At 45.4% G+C, this 17115-nt stretch overlaps 1 protein-coding gene across 1 annotated transcript in view; it reads left to right on the forward strand.

Moving 5' to 3' along the window:
- P2RX4 (purinergic receptor P2X 4) overlaps positions 1 to 10038 on the forward strand; it is a 30165-nt gene extending 20127 nt beyond the window's left edge. Inside the window, exons 6-12 of the mRNA XM_072600511.1 lie at positions 4152 to 4232; positions 4625 to 4766; positions 5021 to 5157; positions 7335 to 7428; positions 7570 to 7635; positions 8675 to 8770; positions 9364 to 10038. Coding sequence (XP_072456612.1) covers positions 4152 to 4232; positions 4625 to 4766; positions 5021 to 5157; positions 7335 to 7428; positions 7570 to 7635; positions 8675 to 8770; positions 9364 to 9393 — 646 coding nt within the window. The 3' untranslated portion in view covers positions 9394 to 10038. The remainder of the gene's footprint in view (positions 1 to 4151; positions 4233 to 4624; positions 4767 to 5020; positions 5158 to 7334; positions 7429 to 7569; positions 7636 to 8674; positions 8771 to 9363) is intronic.
- The last annotated feature ends 7077 nt before the right edge of the window (positions 10039 to 17115 follow it).

Consider the following 17115-nt stretch of genomic DNA (forward strand, 5'->3'; position numbering starts at 1 on the left):
CCCTGAGGGTAGGCACTGTCTCTTGCTTTTCTTTGTATCCCCTAGTACTTAGCTCCGTGCCTGGTATACAGTGGGCAGTCAGTGAATCCCCTGGCAGCTTCTGACTCTTTGAGCTCTGGTTCTGTTTCCTTCTTTGTAACTCTTCTGTGTGGTATCTAATCCTAGGGATACATGGAGGATTTCTTCTCCCTCCACCATCTGATTCAATTTACAGATCCATTCTTGGATGCTTTTGGCAGATGCACTCTCTTCTGAGCTAGGCATCATCATCCTTGTGTTTTAAACTGTGGTCCAGGAATCCAGATGCCATTACCAGACACCACCTTCTTAACTGCTATTTACTTCCCAAATTATTTTTCTCATCTATATCCCTTTGCCTCTGAGGGACAACAGTGAGGAAAAAACCACCTGTGCTGGGGGGTGATCTTCACCCAGCTTCTTTCTGGCAATGTCATTAGTATCCATGGGAATCACCAGAAATGAGTGGTTGTGTTCCGTGGTTGGGATCCATTTGAGTAAATTTTCCAAGGCTGTCATTACGCCTTGGTTATGTGCCCAGAAAGACAACAGAGCACTATGGTTCTTATTCACATCAGCAAAGGGAGCATAGAATCAGTACCTCCAGCGATTCTCGCCTTCTGACTCCTCCTGAATGGTGGCTCTCTTACCTGCTAGCTCCTCCAGCCGCTAGCTTGCTGTCTCCTTCCTTCCGGAGCCCCAAGTCTGTCTCTGAGTTCTGATTTTCCTCCTGTCCTTTCCCTTCCCTTTCTCCTCTGAGTACATTCTACTCATCAAGATCCTGACAAGGGGGCAGGGGGGGAATGCCCTCTCTCTTCCACCTCAGATCTCATTTTCCCCATTGAAATCTCCCTTCTATTTCCCATGAGAATTCTTCTTTCTAACAGCCTGGAAGGTGAAGAGCCAGTCTACTCTGTGAGTCCCTTCCCTTTCTTCTCCAGGAGACAGATCAGCTTCCACTTAGAGAACAGTCACTGATCTGTGGCAAAACTGTCGAAATCTGGAGGCACATATATAGAAGCAAGCCACTGCACAATTTTCCTGTTTTGGTAATGGTGGAGGACAGCACCATCCTCCCAGTCCCCCAGGCTCTCAGCCTAGGAGTCATCCTGGACTCCTTATTGTCTCTTGTCTCCCCATATCCAAGCTGTTGCCAAGACCTGTGGATCACACCTTTGCAGCATCCCTCAAATACATCCCCTTCTCTGCTCTGACCCTGTCATTGCCCTGGTATAGGCCCCTCATCACTTAGCACCTTGATTGAGGTCTGCCTGCCTCAAGTTTCTCCCTACTCCAGCCCATTCTCCATAAAGTGTTTCTGACAAGGTCATCCCTTCCAATAAACTCTAGCGGCTCCCTGTTGTCTCTAGGATCAAATATAAAACGCTGTGCTTGGCTTTGAACAGCCTTTATAACCTACCTTTCCAGTCTTCTTCAACCTTACTCCCTAACGTACCCTCTGATCTAGAGACACTGGCCTCCTGGCTGTTTTACTGTTGCAGTGGATAAAGCACCAGTGCCAGAGTCAGGAGGACCTGAGTTCAAATCTCACCTCAGACACTTGACACTCACTAGCTGTGTGACCTTGGGCAAGTCACTTAACCCCAATTGCCTCATCCTGGGTCATCTCCAGTCATCTCGATGAATACCTGGTCACTGGATTCAGATGGCTCTGGAGAAGTGAGGCTGACCTGCACAGCCCTCCCTCACTCAAAACAAAGTCAAGTGCAAGTCATGTCTCTGATGGCATGGTCTTCTTTGGCAACGAAGGACAAACATACACAAAAAAAGACACTCCATCTGTTTGCTCTGAGCTTTTTCTCTGGCTGTCCCCCAATCTGGAATGTTCTTTCTTCTGTGCTCTGACAAATGACCTCCCATGCTTCCTGTATTTCCCTACTAAAATCCCACCTTCTGCGTGAAGCCTTAATTCCAGTGCTCTTTTCATTATTTCTTATCTATCCTGGATGTAGCTTGTTTTGTAAGGTATTTGTTTGTGTATTGTCTCTCCCGTTGGACCCTAAGCTCCCTGAGGGAAGGGACTATCTTTTGCCCTTTTTTGTTGTATCTCCAACCCCTTAGCACGATGCCTGACATTTAAACAACGTTGATTGATTGAATGGGTGAGATTTTCGGTATTTCTGTGTTGATTTATTTTTATCTCCTTGTGAATGTTTATGCCTCTTGTCACTTCTTAAGAACTTGATAACCCCCTTCAACTCCTTTTCTTAGTCTTTCCAGTTCCACAGTCAAACATCCCTGCCCTTCATCCCTGTACCAATCTCCTATTTCATCAATTTGCCCTACCCACCAACCCACTCCATCAATTTGCTTTAATTGTTCCACTGATCTTTTCTTACACTCTTCTGCTTTTCCTTTTTGAATCTACCTATTCGGGATCTATTCCTTAGTCCTTCTGTATCCTACTTAATTATGCTTGAACTGGACTCACTATCTCTCTACCCCCAAAATCCCTCTTCCCAGCCTCCCTCTAATGGTTGAGGGCACCACTAGCCTTCCACTCACTCAGGCTCATACTCATTTCTTTGGGTGCATTTAACCCATATATTAGATCCATCATCATATCTTGTCATTTCTGCCTTAACAGCATCTCTTATAAATGTCCCAATCTTTCTACTCACAAGGCCACCAAGTCAACAAGCATTAAGCACCTACTGTGTGCTAAGCCCTGGGTCAAGGACTGCATCTCATCTGATTTTGTGTCTCTCAAAGCTCCTACCCCAGCATTTTGAATACAGCAGGTGCTAAATAAGTGGTTGATATGACTTCCTGCTGCTTAGATTGGGGCCGTGTGTTGTCAGGCAGAGCTCATAGACTCACATCATAGAAATGCATCAAAGAAAACAAGGCCAGTTGGACATTGAGGGCATGCCCATCAATGGCTGAACAAGTTGTGATATATAATTGTGATGGAATACTATTGTGCTGTGAGAAATGATAAAGGGGATGGTTTCAGAAAAGCCTGGGAAGATTTGTATGAGCTGATGCGAAGGGAAGTGAGCAGAACCAGGAGAACATTATGGATAGTAGCAACAATATTTTAACAATAACCAGCTGCAGAAGACTTATTTAGTCTGATCAATACAACAGGCCCAAGACAATTCCAAAGGACTCGTGATGGAAAATTTCCAGAGAGAGATGTGATGAACTCTGAGTGCAGACTGAAACATATTATTTTTTACCTTCTTTGTTTTTCTTGCCTTTTTTCCTACAACATGGCCAATGTTTTGCATGATTTCATATGTACAAGGAGCATCATATTTCTTGCCTTCTCAATAGGTGAGGGAGGGAATAAAGGGAGAGCAAAAATTTTGAACTGAAAATAAAAATTTTAAAATATTAAAAAAGGAAGAAACAGGACCCTCTCAGGATAGCTCAGAAAGTAACCAGGAAGCGATGGAGCACTCCTTGATGACAACGGACAGTGGCAGGAGAGGCATGTGTGCCCATCAGTGCCCTCCAGTGTGCCCATCAGTGTGTGCCCATCAGTGTGGGCACACTGTAAGTGTGTAAGCAGACTTAACTTTGGTTTAACTTGTAAAACCAACTGTGTGACTACAGCCACTGAGCTGTCTGGGGCTGTGTGAATGTACAATGAATGGCCCCACCAGCCTGCCTCATCAGCCAGTCTCCCTGCCCTCAGGAGCTGCTGTGATGGACCATGCCCTGCCCTAGAGCTCATAAGCTTGTTTAGTCGTTTTCATAGTGTCCGACTCTTCGTGACCTCATTTGGGGTTTTCACAGCAGAGACACTGCAGTGGTTTGCCATTTCCTTCTCCAGCTCACTGTACAAATGAGGAAACTGAGGCCAGTTGGGTGAAGTGACTAGCACAGGGTCACACAGCTAGGAAGTGTCTGCGGCCAGATTTGAGCCCAGGAAGAAGAGTCTTTTGATTCCAAGCGCAGAGCTCTGTGCTGCCTCATGCTCATGAGCCAGGAAATCTCTAGCTTATTATGATTGAAACCCCTCTTCTCCTTAGCTTTTAGCATGCTGCTTTGTGCATTTGGAGGCAGTGGGTCTTTTCCCATTTGAGAGAAGGAAAGGGCAGACTAATGTAACTTGAAGCTCTGATTGATTCTGTTTACGTTTGTGTGTATATGTGTGATTTCAGACCTGCCTTTCTGAAAGCCGCAGAGAACTTCACTCTCTTGATTAAGAACCACATCTGGTATCCCAAGTTTAATTTCAGCAAGTAAGTGTTGGGGCCTTCACTAAAATCATCTCCTGGTGCCTGAGACCCTGGCCTCTGAAGCCTGTGCCAGCCATGTACCTCCTCCCAAACCGAAAAGGTCCAAGGGTAGATGGTGCCCCTTGTTAGCTAGGCTGGGCCTCTGAACTCAGAGAAGGCTCATCCCTAGGGGTGATTTGGAAAGTAGGGGAGGAAAAGGGTCTCCTAGAACCATCTTCTAAGATAGGTGAGTCGCTGTTGGTGCTGATGGAGGGAGCTAAAATCATGAGTTCCTGAAGGACATCATTAGCATGTAGTTTGACTAGTGTCTTAGAGGAATGCTGTCCATTAACCATTTCTCCCTTCCCTTCCCTTTCCTTATCTCAAATCTCCCTTCTGCTCCTTCCCTGCTATAGGAGGAATATCCTTCCCAACACTAATGCCACCTACCTCAAGTCATGTGTCTATGATGCCAAGACAGACCCGTTCTGCCCCATATTCCGTCTTGGCCAAATAGTGGAAAGTGCAGGACAGAACTTTGGGCAGATGGCCGTGAAGGTGAGCGCAGTCTTTCCCTTCCCTAGGGAAGACCTTCCTGGGACTGATAGCCACCCTCTAGCTAGCCAACTATTACTGACTAAAGGTTCCATAGAACTCTTTAGTTGCAACTACCTTTTTTAAATCTTGATTTTGTGAGTGTGTGTGTGTGTGTGTGTGATCAGGTGGCCTCATTATATTACCCCCTTCTGAGCTCTGCTCTGATGTCAGCTTTCCCTCTGACCCCTAACACTTTCTTGCTTTGGAACATGCAGGGAGGCATCATGGGCATTCAGATCAATTGGAACTGTAACCTGGACCGGTCCTCTTCCCACTGCTTGCCAAAATATTCCTTTCACCGCCTTGACAACCAGGACTCTGAACACACTGTCTCCCCTGGCTATAACTTCAGGTGAGAGGGGCCCTAGGATACATTACTTGCTTCTTGGATGCTGGGGGGAGGGAGGGTTGGGGAGAGGGCAAACATTACTGATTAGCTGGGAATAAGAGATACCCTCCATTTGTAATGCCTGTGCCTTTGGAGAATCGGGCCAGACACAGCATTGGGCAGAGCTAACCGCCTGCAACCAAAAGCTGTTGGAGCTAAATCCAGACTGGATTTGGTGCATATATCTGGAGGGTCTGGAGAGGAAGTAGCAGGCTGAGAGTCAGCCAGAAGACAAGAGGTTCAAATCTCAAGTGCCGTGAGGACAAGTCATTTCATCTGTGGGAGCCTTGTTTCTCCTCAGTCAAATGCAGGAGATAGGGTAGATGGAGTGAAGGTTCATCTTTTCTGTGTCCTGAACACCTTGGGCAGACAGTTGGGGGAAGCCTGTGGACCCTCGCTCAGAATCGTGATTTTAAATGCATAAATAAAATACATAGAATTAGCGAGAAAAACAGTTAGGAAATGCATTTCTCCACATTTTCCCCAGGTTAAGAACCCATGGCTAGATGGTCACATGGGTTAACAGCACACAGTAGTGTTTACTCTAGGGGGGGTCCTCCTGGTTATCTCACTAGTGCTAGCAATTTTGGAAAAGCAATAACAGAGCTAGGTATTTTGGTGTTTCCCCCTCCTTTTTGGAAACGGCGCAGTGTGGGGCCATGGAAGTTTTTGTGGGTTTGCTTTTCTGCACTGCCCCCCAGCCAGCTCCCCGTTCTGTATGCAGACTGTATCAGAGGGCCTGAAACTGAGGCCTTCTCGGCAGCTTTCTGTGCTGTGTAGTCTCCCTCTTGTGGTGAATCGTCTGCTTAGACACCAGAGTCCCAGCAAAGCATCCAGTGGAAAAAAATTCTCTTTTACTCTAACGGCCCAACAACCCACTCTGTCTCTTGAATGCAGGGATGATACCATGTCCATAAAGCATGAATGGCCTTGCATGTGTCCCTGCAGAGGGGCTGGCCTTGGGGTCAGATGTCCACACTTGCTTTTGGTTTTCAGAATCGCTGGGCAGTTGCCTGCCAGCTCAATCTGTGGCTGCGTAGTAAATGCTTCCTGAGTGCAAGGCACCAAGTTGAGCACCAGAGCATAGTGAAAGCAGCCATGCTCCAACCAGTCATAGGCAGCCACTGCACACAAGTCAAGTGGAGGCTGGTAGGACACGACAGAGTCAGGCCCCTTGCTGCTTCTAACAGACCCATAAGCCTTCTGGGAATGGCTTGGCCCCTTCTTTCCAAAACCCAAGGCCAAGAGGTGGTAATAGCTTCTTGAATTGGTTATTCAAGTCAATTCAGTGAGTCATCGGCCAACACAGAGAGTGGCAGCTTTCTGCTATTCACTAAAGACTCCATGTAGCTAGCTAGTGGCTGCTTCCTTTTAAAAAACGTTTTAATTTTATTAAGTGATCAGGTGGTCTAAATGTAGCACTAATATTCAGTGGGAAATGAATAGCAAAGCCAGAGTTGAAATAGGGCTATGCACAGAGTAGGTACTTAATAAATTGAATTGGTTTGAATTAGTACAGACCATGATAAGAACAGAGAAAGAAACTTTCTGATGCCCAAGAATTGACCCTTCCTACCCTTGTAAGGAGGGGTTTGCCATGGTGAGGTAGGCAGATTTAGAAAGAAAATGGACAGCTGGGTGGCACCATAGTGCATAGAGTCAGGAAGACTCAGCTTCCTGAGTTCAGATCTGGCCTCAGACATTTTACTAGCTGTGTGACCCTAGGCAAGTCACTTCACCTGTTTGCCTCAGTTTCCTCATCCATATAATGAGCTTGAGAAGGAAATGGCAAACCACTTCAGTATCTCTGCCAAGAAAACCCCAAATGGGGTCACAGAGAGTTGGACACGACTGAAATGACTGAACAATGAGAAAGAACATGCTTAACTCCCAGAGAATGGACTCAACTCTCCTCATTCATTTGTCAAGTCTCTGTCACATGCCTTGTATGTGCAAGGCACTGACTCTCTGCCGCATGATGATGTAACTTTTTCAAACCTATTAAATGGCACTCACTGCTGCTTATTAACCTGCTAATTGGCATGAGCAAATTGAGGAGCCCCAGAGTTGGTAAAGAAGCTGGGGGTGAGTTCTCCTGGCATCCATACGGCTGTGCTCAAACATCCACATTTCCTCCCCAGGTTTGCCAAATATTATAAGGATGCAAATGGCACCGAGACCCGGACCCTCATCAAGGCCTATGGCATCCGCTTTGATGTCATCGTCTTTGGAAAGGTAGAGTCCCATTGTCTCTCCTATCTCAGCTGGTCCTTAAGCCAAGACCAGTCAACTAAATGCTCTAAGAGTCTGGAAGAGTCTCTTAGCCCACCTTTTTCTCTTCTCTTGACCTGATCCCAAATGATTCTCATTTGTCAGGCTGGGAAATTTGATATCATCCCTACCATGATAAACATTGGCTCTGGATTGGCGCTGCTTGGAGTGGTAAGAAGTTTGTATTTCTTCTATGCTAACCACAGTGACGGGGAACAAGGGTGTGTATGCCAGCGAGGTAAATCACATTGTAATCACTGAGCCCTTTTGTAAATAAGGCACTGACCCCATAGCTCTTTACTTAATCTCTCCTCAAGTTTACTTCTCCTCCTTTTGTGCAGCTAAACTGGGCAACATTAACACCTAGTCTCCTTCCCAGAGCTGCTGTCATCAGGGTGGGAACCATCCTGAAGTGAAATGATCCCAGCAGAGAGTAGATGAATATCTGTTAGGGGTGCTGTGGGCAGGATTGCTGATGGCTTCTGAAACGCTTTTTGTCTATTACAGCTTATAACTAACTCTCTAATCTGTTCTTTTAATATGAGATTTTGAGGACCGTAAGCAGCTGAGGTGCCGTGCCCCGTTGTAGATGTGCAGGGATCTGGACTGGAAGTCTAGAAGGTCTAAGTGTGACTCTTGCCTTGCACATTCTTAGCTGTCTTGTTGTTCAGTCATTTCAGTCGTGTCCAGCTCTTCATGGCACCATTTCTTGACTGAGATGCTGGAGTGCTTTGCCATTTCCTTCTCCAGTTCATTTTACAGATAAGGAAACCGAGGCAAACAGGATGAAGTGACTTGCTCGGAGTTACACAGCTAGTGAGTGTCTCAGACGAGATTTGAACTCATATCTTCCTGATTCCAGGTCTGGCGCTCCATCCACTGTGTAACCCAGAGCAAATCCTCTCCCTCTCTCAACCTGTTTCCTCATCTGCAAAATGAGAGTGATTGGAGAAGGAAATGGCAAACCACTAGAGTAGCCAAGAAAACCCGGGTCACGGAGAAATGGATATAACTGAAATGACTGAACAAGCAAATAGGAATGGTAAGGGGAGTGCCCCCTTCCCAAGGTCGTGTGACTCAGTGAGATAATATGCCCAGTGCTCTGTGTGCCTTAATGTTATTCACTAGCCATGATTAGTATGCAGGGAGGAGCATTAAACAAGAGGGGCAAAGTCACTGACCTTCTGTTACTTCTTTATCATCAATTCAGGCCACAGTCCTGTGTGACATCATAGTCCTCTATTTGATGAAAAAGAGGCTTTACTACCGAGAGAAGAAATACAAATATGTAGAAGACTACGACCAGGTAATCGGTCCCTTCCAGACTTCACAGACTCTTACTTTCACCTTTGGGCTCTTAGGAGAAGAGAAAAACGATATGAGTAATGACGTGGTTCCTATGGCTGTCATGATGAGAGCTCCCAAAGTGGATGATTAAATGAAGGAAAAGCATTTATTAAGCGCTTACTAAGTACAAGCACTATGCTAAGTGTTGGGGATGCAAAAGCAAAGGCAGGCAGCTTACATTCTTGAAGGGGAGACAGCACACATAGGATAGCAATAGTGTAGAAGGGGCATTTTGGTCCTGAAAGTTTCAGGTATGATGATTGGAGCCCTAGGAGACTAGATTGGCACATTCTATCCAGGAACAGTGCCAGAGTTGATTATGGCTCCAGTCTTAGCAAGGGAGAAGAGAAGGCACTTAGGCAGTTGATGAAGTTGTCAGAGATGACAAGAGAACAGAGAATGAAGGGATATACAGCTGGGGCCAGAATATGTGCCCAGGACCAGAGCCACACCCAGGTAGGTGTGCCATCCCAGCAGTGCAGTAAGTCATTCAGAGCAGGCCTCCGGAGCAGACACTTTTGGTGAATGGGTGTCACATGTCTTTCTTTGCAGGGACTCATTGACACGTTTAGAAATGAGTAACGATGTTCACCCCATGGTGTCCAGGACCAGATCAACCCTGTCTTTGCACTGCCCCAGGAGTTGTCGCCTCTGTGGGATGCCAAGGAGGGAAAAATCAGCTGCCCTCATGGAGAAGGCTGGTCCTCCTCCTGAGGCCTCTTGAATCACTGCCTACTTCTGCATCTCCAAGACTGCTGTCCCAAGGGTCACGTGCTCGATGCTTATTTGCCACGTAAATGGGTTGTTACCTGGTCCTGTTTTGCTGCTCAGGTTTGCCATTCCTTTCAGTTGTAACAGCCTGAAGGCTGTTGGCCCTGTCCATGCTCAGTAACGCTGACGCGTCTTATGGGACACTGGATAATCCTTTTCCATACTTTCTTTCCTCCAAAGCTTTGAGCTACTTTAGCCCCTGAAAAAGGCCCCATTCTCCCAGCTTCTGACAACAATATTTCTTAGTCTAAACACGCAAGTTTAAGTACTTTCGAGGGAATGATAGCCTGGGATCACCCAAAGCCACCCACGATCTGAGGGTCCTTTCACAGCTTACTTATTTCCTATGAGCCAGAGAAATCATCCATTCTATTATGATGTATATTTAGGAATATTTTGCCTTATAATGATTCCTTTGTAATTAAAGACCTAAAAAATAAATTATGATCTATTTTATCAGTCAGAAATATCGTATGACTGCAGGCAAAAACTGCCATAGGATTTAGAACTGGAACGAATCTCAGTAGAAATCTTAGTTGAAATGGATATGATATGATATGATAGTTTGGCAGATGTGGAAACTGAGGCCCAGAAAAAAAAAGAAATGACTGCCATGAGTCAGACAGGGAGTAATTTACAGAGCAAGGGTTGAAACCCAGATCTCCAGCTTCAGATCCTGTGTTCCCTCCACCACCATGGGCTACCTCTTTAGTCTATACTATTGAACGTTTTCCTTCAGTCGTCATTTCTCTAGAGATAATTTCCAGATCTATTTATCAAGCTGTAATCTCTCTCTTGAGTACCAGTCACACATCTTCCATGGCCTCTTAGACAGAGCAAATTGGGTGTTCTGTAGGCATCTCAAATTCAACACAACTCGTTATCTTCCTCTTCCTCCCTCCCCCACACCAAATCAATCCTGTCCCCAACTGGGAAAGGTACTACCAAGGGTACTATCATCATCTAAGTCCTTCAGGCCCTCCACTCTGTGTGCTACACTTGACTCCTGCCTCAAATTTAGCCCACATATCCAATATGTTGTCAAGTCTTGTTCTTTCAGGCAGCTTGTCATTAAACATTTATTGAGCACCTACTGTGTGCCAGGCACTATGCTAAGCACTGGAGATACAAAAAGAGACAAAAAGGCAAAAGACAGTCCCTGCCCTCAAGGAGTAGGGAGTCTAGTAACAAAGAAAGCTATCTACAAGATAAATAGGAAAAGAAGGAAGGAAACAGGAACAAAAGGAAGGCACCAGAATTCAGAGGAGTTGGGGAAGGCTTCCTGTAGTAGATGGGATTTTAATTGGGACTTAAAGGAAGCCAGGGAAGTCAGTAGTGGAAGTGGAAGAGAGAGAGCATTCCAGCATGGAAAACAGTGGAGAGATGGAGAGTCTTGTTCATGGAACAGCCAGGAGTCCGGTATCACTGTATCAAAGAGTTCATGTGGGGGAGTAAAGTGTAAGAAGACTGGAAAATTAGGAAGAGCTTTTAAAGTCAGATCAAAGATTTTTTTATTTGATTGTGGAGATAGCAGGGAGTCACTGGTGGGTGACATGATCTGATCTATACCTTACAAATGTCAATTTGACAGCCTTTTGGAGGAAAGGATGGCCTGGACAGAATCGTGAAGCAGCAGGCTATGGCAGTGGTCCAGCCATAGGGTGATGGCTGTACCAAGATGGTGGCAATGTCAGAAGAGTGAAGGTGGGTAAACCAGAGATGTTATGAAGGTGAAATCACCAGGCCTTGGCAACAGATTGGATATGGAGGTAGGGTGAGGAGGGGGTTGAGAGAGAGAGTGAGGAGATAAAGATGATACCCAGAGCGGGTGAGTCTGGGTACCTGGCAAGATGATGATGTTCCCAACAGTAAAAGGGAAGTTAGGAAGTGGGGGAAATTTGGAGGAAAGATAAACATGTCCAGTTGTGGACATGTTCAATTTAAGATGTTTGTAGGAGATGCAGTTTGCGATGTCTAGTAGACAGTTGGAAAATTAGAGGTCAGGAGAGAGATGTTAGAGCTGGATAAACAAGATTCAAGAGTCATCTGCATAGATGTGATCGTAGAACCCAAGGGATCTGATGAGATCACTAAGTGAAATATTACAGAAAGAGAAAGAACCCTGGACAGAGCTCTGGAGGACATCCATGGTTAGCCAGTGTGTGTGTTTGTCCTTTGTTGCCAAAGAAGACCATGCCATCAGAGAAATGATGACATGACTTGCACTTGACTTTGTTTTGAGTGAGGGAGGGCTGTGCAGGTCACCAACCTCACTTCTCCTACAGAGCCATCTGAATCCAGTGACCAGATATTCATCAGGATGACTGGAGATGACCCAGGATGAGGCAATAGGGGTTAAGTGACTTGCCCAAGGTCTCACAGCTAGTGAGTGTCAAGTGTCTGAGGTAAGATTTGAACTCAGGTCCTCTGACTCCTGCACTGGTGCTCTATCCACTGCACCACCTAGCTGCCCGGGTTAGCCAGTATCACCTGGATGAAGATCTCGGTAAAAGAGGCAGAGAAAAAGCAGGTGGACATGGAGGAGGAGAACCCCAAACCTAGGAAGTATCTAGATTAGTAGTGTCAAAGGCTACACAGAGGTCAAGAAAGATGAGCATCAAAAAGACTGTTAAATGTGGCAATTAAGAGACCACTGGTAACTTTGGAGAGAGCAGGCTCAGCACGATGATGAGGTCGGAAGCCAGGGACAGTTTACTATAGGCTACCTCAAGGAGGTTAGACACAAAAGGGAGGGCAGATGGAGGATAACTCCTCTCAGGAATGGATTACCTAATGAGGCATTTTTTGAGGATGGCCAGACAGGAGCATGTTTGTAGGCAATAGAGACAGGAGAGACTTAAAATTAGTGAAAAAGGGGGGATGACAGAAGGGGTGATCTGCTGGAGAAGACAGGATGGAATAGGGTCACGTGCCTAGGCAAGGAGCAGAGCTACCTCTTCATGCGAGACACAGATGAAAGAAGAGATAGTGGGAACAGCAGCCTTTTGGAATGCTAACCCACAGGTGCAGTAGAGAACCAAGGTGACTTATTAGACTGGATAACGCAAGACCACCACCTGACACTAATATCGCACCCCTTTGCTGAATGGTTAATAAAGTGATATGCTGCCTCTCTGTAGGCTTAGGGCCTACCCAGTGCAGTCCCCTCCCTCAAGAGCAGCATTCTTCTGAACCTGGAACATCTCTAGTTGACCTTTATATTTGACTTTTATAACCACCTCTATCTGGCACTTCATAAATGCTTGTTGCCTGACAGACTCTATCCCTTGTTGGGACAAGAATGGTCATGAAAGGTACTTCTTCCTGGTCATAAAATTAGGTGAATGAAGAAAAAGGCATTTCATTAAGTATTTACTATGCCAGGCACTATCCTAAGGACTAGGGATACACATACAAGCAAACAAGACAGTCTCTGCCCTCAAGGAGCTTATAGTCTAGTGGGGTAAGACAACCCATAAAGGGAGCCAGAAAGGTGACAGTGGGACTGCCAACCTGGTTTGGAGACATCCAGGGAGAGATGCGGTTGCCTGGTATCACTCGAGATACAGTCAGTGGAAGGCAGAATGAACATGGGATGAGGTGGGAAGGAGTTGAGGAGGATGCCCAAGGGACAGGGAACACTGGGTTAGAAATGGTTAGGAAATATGGAGCTTGAAGATGTCTTTGGTCCAGCCCCATCATTTTACCAATGAGGTAGCTGAGGTTCAGAGAGGTTAAGGGATTTACCCAAGGTCACGCAATATGTGAGGTAGAATTTGAATCTAGGTCTTCCTGACCCCAAGTCTAATGCTCTATTAACACACCTTACTGTCTGGTTTCGTCTTGATTTTAGTGATGTGACCTTTTATATTAAGGTTTGAGGTAAAGTGAGTGTGAAAATAGAACCCCAGCAGCCAAAAAAAGAGAAGTTTTTGCTAAATTCCTAGGGCCTACAGCTAACCAGTGCAGCCCTCCTTGGAAAATTTTCCAACTTTCTGACCAGAGATTCTTAATCGGGGTCCATGAACTTATTTTTAAAAATAATTTTGATACTATTTCAATAGAATCAATTTCCTTGTAATTCTATTCATTTAATTTTATGCATTTTAAAAATATGATTCTGAAAAGGGATCCATGGACTTCCCTAAACCACCAAAGGGATCCCAAACACAAAGAAAATAAAGGAGAGCCCCTGCTCTGGAGTCAACTGAAAACATGTGCATCTAACTTCTGACTGACCCTGGATATATCTTGTATGTACGTGGTCATTTGCACATCATTGCCTCCATTTTAGATGTTAAGTTCCTGGAGGGCAGGGACTGTTTTTGCCTTTTGTGCAAATAGCCCTTAGCATGGTGTCTGACACAGTAGGTGCTTAGCAAATGCTTGTAGATTCACTGTAAACCCCAGCTATCTTAGCGTTCTGGTCTCACATGGTACAGGTTAAAAAGGGCCTCACTTGAGAACTCAAACTCTGCCTTATAACTAGTGTCTGCTTGGCCTTGGACAAGTCTCTCTCCTGACCTCTTTCCATGTCTGTAAAAATGAATGGAGTGGCTTTTTCCATTCCCCTCCAACTCCTAATCTGTGATCTTATGAAAGTATGGCAAGAATGGGCCTGGGGGAGAGGGAAGCAAAGCCCTCACTTTCCACTGGCCAGTTAGCCCCACCGTGAGTTGTTGGAAAGCTGCTTCCATAGAGTCACACCTCCATCTGTTGGGCCACTCGAATATTGCCCCTAAAAGTTCCTGAGGGCTGGGGACCCTTACCTTCACAACTACTGGCATAAAAACAAGAGTGAAAGACGTTTTCATCTCATACCTCAGCACCAGGTCAGCCTCCCCTTCCTCCAGGCTTTGAATCTGATCCTGGGACCAAGATGTCCCTCGTGGGTCTCAGAGTTCAAAGGATTCCTTCCCTTGTTTCCCAAAGGCTCTCTTCTGGACCCTCCTAGCTTAAGAGTGATTATCAATAGTAACTGTTGCTGTTTCCCTCCCAGCCTGATATCTTTCCTTTGCCTCATTAAAGGGACCATGCCCTGGCTATTTCTTAAACAGTCCTATTCAATGAATGGTTGTTACCTCACCCTAAGTGACTGCCTTCATAGACCTTGGCCTAAAGGGGCCAGTGTCTCCCAGTGCATCTTGGGTCATCTCTAGTCATCCTGAGGAATATCTGGTCACTGGATTCAGATGGCTCTGGAGGAGAAATGAGGCTGGTGACCTGCACAACCCTCCCTCACTCAAAACAAAGTCAAGTGCAAGTCATGTCATCATTTCTCTGATGGCATGGTCTTTTTCGGCAACCAAGGATGAACACAATTTTATGGGGCATCTCTGCCATACGTTGGCAGCAGGGAGCAATAGTGAGTCTCCTAGCTAGAAAGGGCCACAGATTGGGTTTTACTAACATTTATGGAGTCAGCCAACAAGCATTTTGTTGTTATCCCTGTGTGCCAGGCACAGTGCTGAGCTCTGGAGAGACAAAGAAAGGCAAAAAACCCAAAACAAACAATAAAAACTAGTCCTTACCCCTCAAGGAGTTCACATTCTAATAGAGGAGTCAGTCAATTAGTTCACGTGTATGAAGCACCTACTACATGCCAAGCACAGTGCTAAACTCTGGAGAGACAAAGAAAGGCAAAAGATAGTTCCTGCCCTCAAGGAGCTCACCATCCAATGGGGGAAACATTACATAAAAAGAAGGTGAAGGAGGGGGAGGAAGCAGAGAGGACTGCAGAAATAATGAGATGGCGGCCCTGGGCACCAGCCTCAAGTGGAGGAGCTCTCTGATGTCCACCTTCCACCTGCTCCAAAGAAGGGAGGTGCCCCAGGGCACAGGTGCTGAGGAGGTATGAGCTTCAGGGAAGATGAGGTTCTGGAGACGATGATGAAGTCAGAGAAGTCGATATGCAAGTAACGAAACATACAAGATCGTCCCCAAAGTCTAATTTACTTTACTTAATTACTATCTTTATTTTTTTTTAATTTTTTAATTTTGAGTTCCAAATTCTCTCCCTCCCCCAACCATTGAGAAGGCGAACAATATGATAGCCATTATACAAATGAGGTCATGCAAAACATTTCCATATTAGTCATGTTGGGGAAAAAAAAGGCAAGGAAAATACAGAAAATGAAAAAATATCAGTTTTAATTTGCACTCAGAATCCATCAGCTCTCTCTGGAGGGAGAGAGCACATTTCATCCTGAGTCCTTTGGAACTGTCTTGGATCCTTGTGTTGATCAGAGTAGCTAAGTCTTTCACAGGAACTCACTATTACAATACCGCTGTTTATTGTTCATCATTCTTCAGTTGGGTCTGCCTCTTCCTGACCCTAGTGGAGTTTTTTAAAATATTTATTTATTTTTAGTTTTCAATATTCACTTTGGTAAGATTTTGAGTTTTAAATTTTCTCCTCCTTTCCCTCCCCCTCCCCAAGACAGCATGAAATCTCCTATAAGATATACATGTACAATCACATTAAACATATTTCCACATTAGTCATGTTGTAAAGAAGAATTAGAACCAAAGGGGAAAACTTTGAGAGAGAAAAAAAAATAACAAAAAAAGGGAAAATAGTATACTTTAATCTGCATTCAGATTCCATAGTTCTTTCTCTGGATGTGGATGGCATTTCACATCATGAGTTGGAGTTTTCTTGGCAGAGATACTGGAATGGTTTGCCATTTCCTTCTCTATCTCATTTTACAGATGAGGAAATTGAGGCAAACAGGGTAAAGTGACTTGCCTGAGATCACACAGTTAGTGAGTGTCTGAGGCTGGATTTGAACTCGTCTTCCTGACTCCTTGCCAACACTCTATCCACTGCTACTACCTAGCTGCCCCAATATTGCTGTTACTGTATATTCTGGTTCTGCTCTCTTTTTAGTATAATTTTAAGCTTTAGTATCCTGGTATAGCTGAGATTACCTCCCATATACAGATGCTAGACAGAAGGCATTATCATTGCCTGAGAAGAGGATTGGAAGGGAGGCTGAAAAGGCCTGCAGGAGGTAGGATTTTGGTTGAGTCAGATTCTATCTCTGTCGCTTACTACCTATGTGACCCCAGAAGCCCAGGAAGCTAACAGGAAGAGAGTGAACAATCCAGGCATGGGAGACAGCCAGTACAAGGCATGTTGTGTCATGCATGAGGAAAAGTAAGGAAGCCTACGTCCCTGGATCCGAAGGAATAATGCAGAAGACTTGGCATCTCACTCAGGAGATGGATGGGGTGTCTTGTGGTGTGAGATGTGGCAAATAGGCCAAAGTCAGTGGATCATGGGGTAGGCAAGGGAGTCTAAGGAAACTTGGAAGGTAGGAAGAGACCCACTAGGGTCAAACAGAGCATTCCTCTTTGATCCAGGATGTATGGAGCAGGTCAAGCATTGTGGCTGAACCAACTTGGGAGTCAGGAGACCTGGATTCAAGGCATCCCTCAGTGAGATCCTGGACAATTCACAACCTCTCAGTGCACCTAAATTGTAGACCCATTGTCGGAATAACACAAGCAGAGGGAATGTCTTCACTGGAA

The sequence above is a fragment of the Notamacropus eugenii genome, chromosome 4, assembly GCF_028372415.1.
Source record: "Notamacropus eugenii isolate mMacEug1 chromosome 4, mMacEug1.pri_v2, whole genome shotgun sequence".
NCBI lineage: Eukaryota > Metazoa > Chordata > Mammalia > Diprotodontia > Macropodidae > Notamacropus > Notamacropus eugenii.